Genomic DNA, 12,718 nt, shown 5'->3' with positions numbered 1-12,718 from the left:
CTCAGTTATAGGCTAGGGTGAAATACAGACACTGTGTGGTGAGACAGAGGTATTGATTGCAAGAGAGAGAGAGAGATTACCAAATGGCCATGGGAGAGAGTAATCAGAAACAGCACAAACAGGGGGCACCTGGGTGGCTCAGTTGGGTAGGTGTCTGCCTTCAGCTCAGGTCATGATCCCCGGGTCCTGGGATTGAGCCCCAGGCATAGTCAGGCTCCTTGCTCAGCAGAGAATCTGCTTCTCCCTCTCCCTCTGACCCTCCCCTCAACAGCTCGTTCTGTCTCCCTCTCTAACTCACTCTCTCTCAAATAAATAAAAAGTAAAAAAAAAAAAAAAAAACCCTAAAAGAAAGGAAACGGTATGAACAGGACCATAGAACAGTGTAGGGAAGCCAGATGACCAATGTAAAAACTGAAAATTAAATTAAAAATATCCAGAAAAGCTAATATAACACAAGTATAGCAGAATATGAGTGGAATTATGAATCATACACCATCTGTGTGTTGAAAAAAATGTGAACACTGTTTTTCAGTTCACAGACATTTTAGAGATTTGGGGAAGAATTTACTTGGGGGTTGGGTGGGAGATAACTACTGTCCGATGAGAAACTGGAAGTTAAGTCAGTTTCCTGCATTTCAGGAATCTTGGTGTCCTTGTCTGCTCCTCAATGTGTGACATCGGTGGCATCATCACACCCTTCCTGGTCTACCGGCTTACCAATATCTGGCATGAGCTCCCACTGGTGGTTTTTGGTAACAAATCCTCAGATGTGTCTTTGAATGAAAATCTATTTTTCTAGGGACCTCCATTGTTCCATCTCAAAATAGGCATCATGCATACTGGCCACTACCAAGCGCAGCTAGTAATTAGTACCTACTCTTAGTGTTAAATATTAGCATAGGTAATCCTATTAGTAGCTACTAAGACTCAAGTGTAGGAGCCACTAGGACTCCTGGCCTTAGCTGGACAATGTTCAAGGAGTGAACTAGAAAGACGTTTGCCTGAAAAACACCCCTAACTCTCTCCTCACCAATTTCCACCCCTCCTTGGGTCCCTTTGCCGAAGAGCTCATCCTTTCTGCTTCCTTTATGGCCAAATGTGGGAAAGTACAAAGTTTTTCACTTCATTACTTCAAAGAAAGTGGTTAAAATTTTGCAAAGAGCAATTTCAAAACCCAGGGGAAACAAAGACTACCATTAAGGAAATATATTAGCGTAATGGCACACCTATGTTGGTGTCAGGCACCCCTTCCTCAAATTCCTTGGGCAGTTAGATTGAAGGAGGGTTGAAACAGCCCTTCCCTCCAATACTGAAGGAATGTACCAATATAGAGCCCTCCTCCTCCCCCCACTGCCCAGCCTGTAGCATGGAAGGTGACAGGGACAAATCTGATTGATTATCAGCAGTTAACACTCAGAGGCCGATGTTGAACATGTTGTCTACAGACTGTGAAAGGGGTCCAGAAATCCTGGACACTCCCATTTATTCATGTCCATTCCTTTCTCCACAACTGTGGACAGTAGGACAGACCACCTCTTGTGCACCACAGAGAGGTGTGAGGAGAAGTGCTCAGATTCACACACATAGCATTCACCTCTTCATGTTAGCCAGAAAGCCTCAAGGCACCCAGCTCAGTCTTCTTTTAGACCCATTGGAAGCCACTTTTAATTTGACAAAAATGTAACAGTTTTCCCCATGGGCCTACAACACTCACTTAATTTGAGGATAGGGAGGACAAGACGCTCTGCACCCACATGGCTTTTCTCTTACCGCTCCACATTGTCGCACATAAGCATCTCTGCTTATTCCTCTTCTCAAGGGATTTGTGAGGGGGGAATTTTCCACTGCTATAGATGTGCCAGCAAATGTTCCACACAGCTGATAAAACTCACCCTCAAAACAGACCCAATGAATGCCTCTACATTGCAACTTAATAAGAGCAAGATGGCCAAAGTTGATAGAACACAAGCTCTTTATCTTAGTATAAGCATGATTTGGCAACAGAGTGGCTGGTACCACTTAGGGGACCCTGGAAGTCTTCCTCTCCCAACACTGAGGGACGTGTGCAGAGCCTCTTTCCATCCTGGGAAAGTACCACAACACTCTGTACCCCTGCCTTTCAGGGAAGGTGGAGGCAACTTAGTCTTGGCCATTCCCTTAGGTGGACAGTGAGACATTTCTGGGCGGAGAACAGAGACTTCAGATTTCTCTAAGTACCATTTAACAGTGTGATGCAAAGTCCAGACCTAGCAGAGCCTCTGTTGACTCTCTCTCAGGATTTACCATCCCTGGAAAAGATAAAGGATTTTAACTACATTTCACCATTTCAAGTAAACTCAAAGCCAACTCCCACTTTTATTGATACTTATAGTTCCATCTTCTTTTGTCACCAATCTGAGTAGTTAGCACAAAACAAAACTAATATTTGGACATTTTTACTCCTTTCCCTTTCTTTTGCACGCAGTGATGGTATACTGATGATTGTGGTCTTGAAGTAGTCAGAAGCGGTTATCTAGAAGCCTGAAAATCAACAAATGAGCAGTTGAAAGAGCACTGGAAAAAAACTGTTAAGAAATACCCTAGTTAATTAAGCCTACCTTTGCAAATATAAAAAGTTAAAGGGATGATAATTTGATTCATCTATTATATTCTCTTCATAATTCACTCACTGCAGAGAACCAAAGCCAGAGTGATATATTTATTATTTGCATGAGTTACAGCGGAGTGACTCTTTAGATGTTTGGAGAGACTCTGCTGAGGGTGGCTACTTCGTTCATATTCTGTGGCAGGCATTGCCACGTAACAAACAGGAATTCATTTCAGTCTCAAACAAGCATGTGAGGTGGGAATATCACCCCACTTGATGGCCGAGAACCTAGAGCTGAATTTCCCAGGGCTCTGAGACCAGTGAGTGGGGGCTCAGAATGGGACCCCAGGCACCCAGAGCCACAGCCAGCATCCAGAACCACTGAGCTCTGTGGCCTCTGTTTCCATCATTTTGTAAAGATGTAAAAACGGAGGACAGTGTGCATTTTTTTGGAACTCCAAAACTAGTGAACAACCCTCATCTATTTCCTACATTCTATTATAGCAAAACAGAATCTTAAAACCCAAAACGTTAATGAGAATTTAAAGACACATAAACACTCTACTGTTTACTATCAGCCCCCAGCATGTGCTAAACATTACAGCCAGAGACAAAGGAAAAAGGAACAAAAGGAATTTATCGAACACTCCAGTTAGAACTAAAAGCATAAGCCTGGCTATACTTTTAAACACTGTGATGCAGTAATATATGATTCATTACTTCTGGATGCTAGTCATGTTCCAAGTTTCTGACTCATTTTCATTACTAAGTGCTTTATATTGGCAGGATTATGTTCTTCCTTTCCTTAGAGTGGATTTTTTTCAGAGTTATTTTCTAACTCCAATGTATCTTAATATTATGGCAATGTTCTCTAGCCTAGAATAACCTTGACTTAAAATGTTAAGTATTTCATCTCCCTATAAGGAATTGTAACCCAACGGAGTTTGGAATCAGCAAAATATTTATAGGACAGTCAGAGATAGCAAAGAAATCTGTAAGTATAGAAAATCACATGCAAAAAAACTTTTAAGAAGTAAGAGGAGTTCTGATTATAAAGCCTGTGTGTTCTAGCACTTAATGTGATTTGCATCTGTTTGGCTTCCAGCTGTGGTTGGCTTGGTTGCTGGGGGACTGGTGTTGCTGCTCCCGGAGACCAAAGGGAAGGCTTTGCCTGAGACTATTGATGAAGCTGAAAACATGCAGAGGTAGGGAGCTGAAATCCTCCATACAGGTTGGGGCCAACTCTGTAGCCAGTTGGAAAAGAAAAAAAAAAAACATGAGGTTGAATTTATACCTCATACCATCCATTGAGATCAAGTCACATGAACTCAAAGACCGGAAAATACAAACAAAGGAACAGTAAAATAGGGATTCCTGGGTGGCTCAGTGGTTGAGCACCTGCCTTTGGCTCAGGTCATGATCCCAGGGTCCCTGCAGGGGGCCTGCTTCCCTCCCTGCCTATATCTCTCTGCCTCTCTGTGTCTCTTATGAATAAATGAATAAAATCTTTAAAAAAAAAAGAAACAGTAAAATAGTGAGAATACCCTTATACTTTCATAAAAGGGAAGGACTATGTAAGTACAGCAAAAAAAATCCAGGACCCATATTTAAAAAGATCAATAAGTTTGCCTTTATAAAAATAAAGACATCTGTATTGAAAACTAACATAAGTTAAGAAAATAATAGCAAACATGGAGAAAATATTCACTCCTGTACAAGGAGCTACTTTTCTTAGTATATAAAGAGCTCTAACAAAGAGGAACCACGCAAAAGAAAAAAAATGGGTTAAGGACTTGAACAGATAATTCAGTGAAAGGAAAATAAAAACAGCTCTTAAGGATATGAAAATATGCTCACTTCCTACGTAGTGAGAGAAGTACAAATGAACACTGTACTACTTACAACTTAGATTGTTGAAGATCAACCCACTTGGTAACATTGTGTTGGGGAAGAATGTGGGGAAACACTGTCCTACGTTGCCAGTGAAATCTGAAATCTCTATGATGGCAAAATGACAATAGTATCAAAAATGTACATTTCTTTTTACCTAGCAATTCCACACTTCTAGGAATTTTATGTACAAAATGACATATGTACAGGATCACTATTTAAGACAATTTTTTTTATGTAACAAAAGATTGGAAACAACCTAAATGTTCATTGATTTGGAGACCACTTACATAAATCATGGCATGTCATGCAATAAAATACTAAGCCATTAAAAGAACAAGGCAGCTTTATACACACTGAGAAGGAAAGCCCTCTAAGATATATTATTATTTTTAAAAAGAGGAGGGCACCTTGCTGACCGAGTCAGTTAAGTATCTGACTTTTGATTTCAGTTCAGGTCTTGATCTTGGGGGTGTGAGCTCAAACCTCATGTTTATAAATACATGAATCAATTAATTACTTAATTAATTTTTTAAAAAGAAAAATATAGAAAGTACATTTTCTACTATTTCTATAAAAATAAATTTACCTTGTCTCTGGAAGAATATGCAAGAACCAGAATATTGGCTATCTGTGGAATCGGTGGCTGTGGAACACAGGTGGGAGGGATTTCCAATGCACATTTTGTTGTACTTTCTGAATTTTGGACCACCTGAACCTATTCAAAAATTAAACTTAAGAAAGTCTAGCAAAGAAAACATAGGGTACACTGCCCTCAAGCTTCTTGATGCAATATGCTTAGACGCTTTTTAAATTCATTTTATACTCCAGTTCCAGCCCATGAGCACCATGAACTGAACTGAATTTTATCCTTTCTCCACAATGTTCACATTAACATACTCAGCACCGCGGCAGATGTGGCTGGGGAGGCATCACTGTGGTCTGAGGCTTTTTCTAGAGCGAGCTTGGAGCTCAGCATTATGAGAGGCCTTTAGCTCAGCCAGAGGTTGCACACTGGTGGCCCACAGGACCTCAGGGCCTCAGGTGCTTTGCTTGACCCATGTGACATTTTTAAAGTGAGAAATTCCACATAAACTGGATTTCCAGGATCTGTTAAAGAAAAAAAAAATTCAGATTTGGTAACACTGCCCAGGCATTTTCTCTTGCTGGTGGTTTGTAGGAGCTGAGCGATGGCTCGGTGTTTTGAAGGACATGCCTCCTGGAGGGGGCTGCAGTGCACCATACCCCCATGCCTCATGCCTCGTACATTTATCTTTTCTGCCTGCTGCGTATATTTGAGCTTGAGATTTTTGATCTAGGCCAACTGTCCCTCTGTATCCCTAGCTCAGTGAAGCTTCCCACGCACACGAGCCTCCACTTAAAGACAGACTGTACCCCATTTACTGCCGCATCCCTAGGACTTAGCACAGTACCTGGCACACACAGAGCAGGTGTTCCCGAAATAGCTATAAAGTAAATGCTGAGTTCCTTCTGCAGCATGTCTAAAGGTGGGTCCTCCAGGCTTTGGCAGCCAGCTCCAGCCCTGGGAAGGCGGTAATGTGTGGTGGGGAGGAGCGTGGCCCGTACAGTCTGATAGGCCAAGTCTTGACATTTCCCATTATGTGGCCTTGACTCATCTGAGCCTTGGTTTCTTCATCTATAAATGGGAACAACAATTTCTACTCACTGGATTTTTGTAATGAGGTAAATGCATGTCAAGTGCCTGGCCCTTTGTAAATGTCCCATGGCCACCGGTTTTATTCATAGAAGTTTTCACAGCTGTTCTGTAAAACAGGTAACTGTGTACCTAGACAACCGATTGGAAATCAAATTTTAAAATATATTCTGAACAGTTTTGAGATAGGGAAGCATAGCTCGCTGATAGATACACACACGTCTACCTGTAAGAAGCTTCCTTCCCCATCAGGCTGGCTCCGGAGACGAAGGAGGTATCTCAAACCTCATTCCTGTTTTTTTTTGTTTTGTTTTGTTTTGTTTTTTCTCATTCCTGTTTTTCTGCATGCTTTCTGTTTGTGTGATCCACAAATACTTCTATGAAGACTTGGGCTTTTCTGCTGTCTGTCTTCCATAACCCAGCTCACCTTGAAAGGGAAGCCAGGCCTCTGTGAGCTCGGGGGGCTGCGGAGGAGAGCAGCAGGTGAACCCACCCGGCGGGGGAGGCGGGGAGGCGAACAGGAGCAGCCCGCGGGCACAGAGGTGTCCCTCGGAGAGCTGAGCCCGGCCGCCGCCCCCACGCTGAGGCGGTGGCGCAAAACCAGGGTGGGGCAGGTCTCCCCAAGTCCTCCGGCCCCGAAGCCCGCCTACGTACAGACAGCCGCGGGGACTTCCCATGCACCTCTCAGGTCACCCTCCCGCCTGCTGCCTAAGATCCCTCGGAGCTCTCAGCTCCCGCCTCCGAAGCCCTTCTCACAGGCTGCTCGCCCGGTCCCGGGCGGCCCCTCCAACAGGTGCTAGTATTACTAGGCCCGGTGACAACCGAAAACAGGAAGGCAAGAGACATGAAAGAGTCACCGGGAGGCCGGGAAGTGACAAAGCGGAGCCAGTCCTGGAACCCAGGCCCTGGGGGCCCCGGGACAGCGGTCAGTTAGCGCTGCTGCTGCTGCTGTTGCTATGGTTACTGTGGCTGCTGCTGTTGTTGCCATTCTTGCTATTGTTGCTGCTGTTGTTACAGTAGCTGCTGCTGCTCCTGTTGTTGCTGTGCTTTCTGTCATTGCCATTGCTGCTGTTGTTCCTGCTGCTATTGTTATTGCTGACCTTACTGTCACTGCTGCTGCTATTGCTGTGATTACTATAGTTACTGTTGTTGCTGCTGTTGTTAACTGTTTTTGTTGCTGTGGTTCCTGTTAAGTATTGTTGCTTGTTACTGCTGTTGTTGCTGCTGTTACTATCATTACTATTGCTGCTGTTGTGGTTCCCATTGTGGTTGCTGTGGTTCCTCTTGTTGCTGTTGTTACTATTGCTGCTGTTGTTGCCATTGTTGCTGCTGCTGTTACTGTTGCTGCTCCTATTGTTGCTATGGTTACTATTGCTGCTGCTGCTGCTACTATTGCTGTGGTTACTATTATTGCTGTTGCTGTTGCTGCTGCTGCTGCTGCTACTCCTGTTGTTGCTGTTGTGGTTATTGTTATTGCTGTTGCTATTGTTGCTGTCATTGCTGCTGTTATTACTGTTGCTGCTGCTATTTTTCTTGCTGCTACCATTCCTGTTGTTTTTGAAGTCCTTACTGTCATTGCTGCTGCTGCTGTTGCTATGATTGCTATGGTTACTATTGCTGCTGTTGCTATGGTTGCTATGGTTACTATTGCTGCTGTTGCTATGGTTGCTATCATTGTTATTGCTGCTGCTGTTACTACTGCTGCTGTTGTTATTGTTGCTGTTGTTGTTCCTGTTGTTCCTATTGTTGCTGCTGCTGTTGCTGTTGTTGCTATTGTTGCTGCTGCTGTTTCTTGCTGCTACTGTTCCTGTTGTTGCTATGGTTACTATGGTTATTATTGCTGCTGCTGCTGTTGTTATTGTTGCTGTGGTTACCGTCATTGCCACTGCAGCTGCTGCTGTTGCTATGGTTGCTGTCATTGTTGCTGTTGTTACTGTTGCTGCTGTGTTGTTCCTACTGCTACCCCCCCATTGTTGTTGCTGTCTTTAGTGTCACTGATGCTGCTGTTGCAGTGATTACTATTGTTGCTTCTGTGGTTCCCATTGTTGTTGTGGTGGTTACTGTTCTTGCTGCTAATATTGCCATTGTCACTATTGTTGCTGCTGTTGTTGCTGCCATTGCTATTGCTGCTGCTGTGGTTCCCATTGTTGTGGTGGTGGTTACTGTTGTTGCTATTGTTGTTGCCAATGTTATGATTGTTGCTGTTGTTGTCACTATTTTTGCTGCTGTTGTTGCTGCCATTACTATTGCTGCTGCTGTGGTTCCCATTGTCGTGGCGGTGGTTACTGTTGCTGCTGCTGTTGTTGCCATTGTTACTATTATTGCTGTTGTTGTGGCTGCCATTACTATTGCTGCTTCTCTGGTTCCCATTGTTGTGGTGGTGGTTACTGTTGTCGCTGTTGTTGTCACTGTTACTATTGTTGCTGCTGTTGTTGCTGCCATTACTATTGCTGCTGCTGTGGTTCCCATTGTTGTGGTGGTGATTGCTGTTGCTGCTGCTGTTGTTGCCATTGTTATGATTGTTGCTGCTATTGTTGCTGCCATTACAATTGCTGCTTCTGTGGTTCCCATTGTTGTGGTGGTTACTGTTGTTGCTGCTAATATTGCCATTGTCACTCTTGTTGCTGCTGCTGTTGTCACTGTCACTATTGTTGCTGCTGTTGTTGCTGCCATTACTATTGCTGCTTCTGTGGTTCCCATTGTTGTGGCGGTGATTGCTGTTGTTGCTGTTAATATTGCCATTGTCACTATTGTTGCTGCTGTTGTTGCCATTGTTACTATTGTTGCTGCTGTTGTTGCTGCCATTACTATTGCTGCTGCTGTGGTTCCCATTGTTGTGGTGGTGATTGCTGTTGCTGCTGCTGTTGTTGCCATTGTTACTATTGTTGCTGCTATTGTTGCTGCCATTACAATTGCTGCTTCTGTGGTTCCCATTGTTGTGGTGGTTACTGTTGTTGCTGCTAATATTGCCATTGTCACTCTTGTTGCTGCTGCTGTTGTCACTGTCACTATTGTTGCTGCTGTTGTTGCTGCCATTACTATTGCTGCTTCTGTGGTTCCCATTGTTGTGGTGGTGATTGCTGTTGTTGCTGCTAATATTGCCATTGTCACTATTGTTGCTGCTGCTGTTGTCACTGTTACTATTTTTGCTGCTGTTGTTGCTGCCATTACTATTGCTGCTGCTGTGGTTCCCATTGTCGTGGCGGTGGTTACTGTTGCTGCTGCTGTTGTTGCCATTGTTACTATTATTGCTGTTGTTGTGGCTGCCATTACTATTGCTGCTTCTCTGGTTCCCATTGTTGTGGTGGTGGTTACTGTTGTCGCTGTTGTTGTCACTGTTACTATTGTTGCTGCTGTTGTTGCTGCCATTACTATTGCTGCTTCTCTGGTTCCCATTGTTGTGGTGGTTACTGTTGTTGCTGCTAATATTGCCATTGTCACTCTTGTTGCTGCTGCTGTTGTCACTGTCACTATTGTTGCTGCTGTTGTTGCTGCCATTACTATTGCTGCTTCTGTGGTTCCCATTGTTGTGGTGGTGATTGCTGTTGTTGCTGCTAATATTGCCATTGTCACTATTGTTGCTGCTGCTGTTGTCACTGTTACTATTTTTGCTGCTGTTGTTGCTGCCATTACTATTGCTGCTGCTGTGGTTCCCATTGTTGTGGTGGTGATTGCTGTTGTTGCTATTGTTTTTGCCAATGTTATGATTGTTGCTGTTGTTGTCACTATTGTTGCTGCTGTTGTTGCTGCCATTACAATTGCTACTTCTGTGGTTCCCATTGTTGTGGTGGTGGTTACTGTTGTTGCTGTTGTTGTTGTCACTGTTACTATTGTTGCTGCTATTGTTGCTGCCATTACAATTGCTACTTCTGTGGTTCCCATTGTTGTGGTGGTGGTTACTGTTGTTGCTGTTGTTGTTGTCACTGTTACTATTGTTGATGCTGTTGTTGCTGCCATTACAATTGCTACTTCTGTGGTTCCCATTGTTGTGGTGGTGGTTACTGTTGTTGCTGCTAATATTGCCTTTGTCACTATTGTTGCTGCTGCTGTTGTCACTGTCACTATTGTTGCTGCTGTTGTTGCTGCCATTACTATTGCTGCTGCTGTGGTTCCCATTGTTGTGGTGGTGATTGCTGTTGTTGCTATTAATATTGCCATTGTTACTATTGTTGCCGTTGTTGTTGTCACTGTTACTATTGTTGCTGTTGTTGCTGCCATTACTATTGCTGCTCTTGTGGTTCCCATTGTTGTGGTGATTACTGTTCTTGCTATTGTTGCCATTGTTATGATTGTTGCTGTTGTTGTCACTGTTACTATTTTTGCTGCTGTTGTTGCTGTCATTACTATTGCTGTTGCTGTGGTTCCCATTGCTGTGGTGGTGGTTACTGTTGTTGCTGTTGTTGTCATTGTTACTATTGTTGCTGCTGTTTTTGTCACTGTTACTATTGTTGCTGCTGTTGTTGCTGCCATTACTATTGCTGTTGCTGTGGTTCCCATTGCTGTGGTGGTGGTTACTGTTGTTGCTGTTGTTGTCATTGTTACTATTGTTGCTGCTGTTTTTGTCACTGTTACTATTGTTGCTGCTGTTGTTGCTGCCATTACTATTGCTGTTGCTGTGGTTCCCATTGCTGTGGTGGTGGTTACTGTTGTTGCTATTTTTGTTGCCATTTTTACTATTATTGCTGTTGTTGTCACTGTTACTATTGTTGCCAATCTTGTCACTGTTGTTACTATTGCTGTTGCTGGTGTTCCTGTAGCTGCTAGCGTTCCTAATGTTATTCTTATTTCTGTTGTTGCTGCTGTTGCTTCTGCTATTACTGTTGTTGGCATAGAGACCCTGGGAGCACAGCTGGCTTCTTTGGGCTCCTACATCTGGAGCCAGAGACAACCCCAGCACTGCCAGAGGATTCGAGTGGGCTCCTGCTGCACTCCCCATATTAGCCTGCCCCAGAAGCTGAGGCAAGACTAAGGACCCCCATGCGGGGAAAATTCTGTGAGGAGCTGGAGGGTGCAGGGGCAGCTCTCTTCCAGATTTCAATATTAATATCAGGCAGAGCATGTCCAGAGGGTATGTCCGGGAACAGCAGGATGAAGAAAGCAACATTTCTACAATGAGTATCAGCAACTTTCTGGTATTTGTAAAGATAAGATGATTGAGAAAATTTGCAATTTGATTTTTCTCTTGCCCAAGCGTAAAAAGTAAATACACTTTGGTAAAAATAATTTCTTAACTTGTATTTGCAAGAACTGACGATAACAATGTCTAGATTTTGCAATCATCATTTTAACCAATATAAGATTAAATGTAGTCATTACCCACATCCTCTATTACATAGAAAAGTGAACACTTTAAATAAGGAACATAGGCCAGTCCTATCCCCAGAAGAGCATTTCTGGAACAACTCCATCACATTAGTTAATCACCAAGCTCTGTCAATATTCTTCTTAGGAATTGCCACTTCGAATCCACTGCAAGACTGAGCCTGGACAAAGCTTACATTCATTTGTTGTTCCATTTATTTCTTACCCACTTTATTTTGGTTTTCAGCCTCCTCACAATTTCTTTATCTCCTCTCCATGTTTTTTTTTTTTATCACTGCAGACCAAGAAAAAATAAAGAAAAGATGATTTACCTCCAAGTCAAGAAACTAGACATTCCCTTAAACTAAGAAGAGAGACCACTCTTGCCATCGCCTTGCTGTGATGATACAAGTCCAAACCAGAGATTTCTCCATCCACCACAAAGCCCGTGTAATTCAATCTCACTCCCCTTTGAACCTATTAACTTGGACCTATAGCCAAATGGAGTTTGTTGTCCTATGTGTAGACCCATGGGACCAGATCCTACCAAGCTCTACCAACTTACTCCATTCCCAGCATTCCTAGGACAGTGCTGTTGGTGTGCTGGGAATTGTTTTCATCTTTGTATTTCTGTATTTCTTTATTTCTTTCTCCACAATGATATCAAACCAAAATACATAGGGGAATTGTGGGCCAGGGAAACAGAATGGAAAAGATCTGAACAACAGTTAAGTGGGAGCAGAGAGCTTTCTTTCTTTCTTTCTTTCTTTCTTTCTTTCTTTCTTTCTTTCTTTCTTTCTTTCTTTCTTTCTTTTTCCAAGATTTTATTTATTTATTCATGAGAGACCCAGAGAGAGAGAGACAGAGACACAGGCAGAGGAAGAAGCAGGCTCCCTGCAGGGAGTCTGATGTGGGATTCGATCTCAGGATTCCAGGATCATGCCCTGGGCTGAAGACAGGCGCTAAACTGCTGAGCCACCCAGGCATCCTGAGAGCCTATTTTCTTTTCTTTTCTTTTCTTTTCTTTTTTTTTTTTTTTTTCTGAGAGCCTATTTCCTTAAGGAAATAATACATTTAAACAATATCAAGTTGTCTGGAATGTATGTCAGTGCCATGTGTGAAAAAAATTTAAATACATTAATTATTATCTGGGTTAAACTTTAAAGGAGCCTAAGATAAAAGAATCAGAAATACAACTTGAAGGTTGCATGTGGCTCAGTTGTTTGAGAGTCTGCCTTCAGCTCAGATCATGATCTCAGGGACCC

General features: G+C 43.0%; 1 protein-coding gene across 1 annotated transcript in view; it reads left to right on the top strand.

Moving 5' to 3' along the window:
- SLC22A2 (solute carrier family 22 member 2) overlaps nucleotides 1-12,249 on the top strand; it is a 30,078-nt gene extending 17,829 nt beyond the window's left edge. Inside the window, exons 9-11 of the mRNA XM_077899167.1 lie at nucleotides 640-752; nucleotides 3,693-3,792; nucleotides 11,755-12,249. Coding sequence (XP_077755293.1) covers nucleotides 640-752; nucleotides 3,693-3,792; nucleotides 11,755-11,821 — 280 coding nt within the window. The 3' untranslated portion in view covers nucleotides 11,822-12,249. The remainder of the gene's footprint in view (nucleotides 1-639; nucleotides 753-3,692; nucleotides 3,793-11,754) is intronic.
- The last annotated feature ends 469 nt before the right edge of the window (nucleotides 12,250-12,718 follow it).

Source organism: Canis aureus, chromosome 1 (assembly GCF_053574225.1).
Source record: "Canis aureus isolate CA01 chromosome 1, VMU_Caureus_v.1.0, whole genome shotgun sequence".
Lineage (NCBI taxonomy): Eukaryota > Metazoa > Chordata > Mammalia > Carnivora > Canidae > Canis > Canis aureus.
The sequence above is the reverse complement of the archived record's forward strand: the minus strand, read 5'-3'. Positions and strand labels throughout refer to the sequence as shown.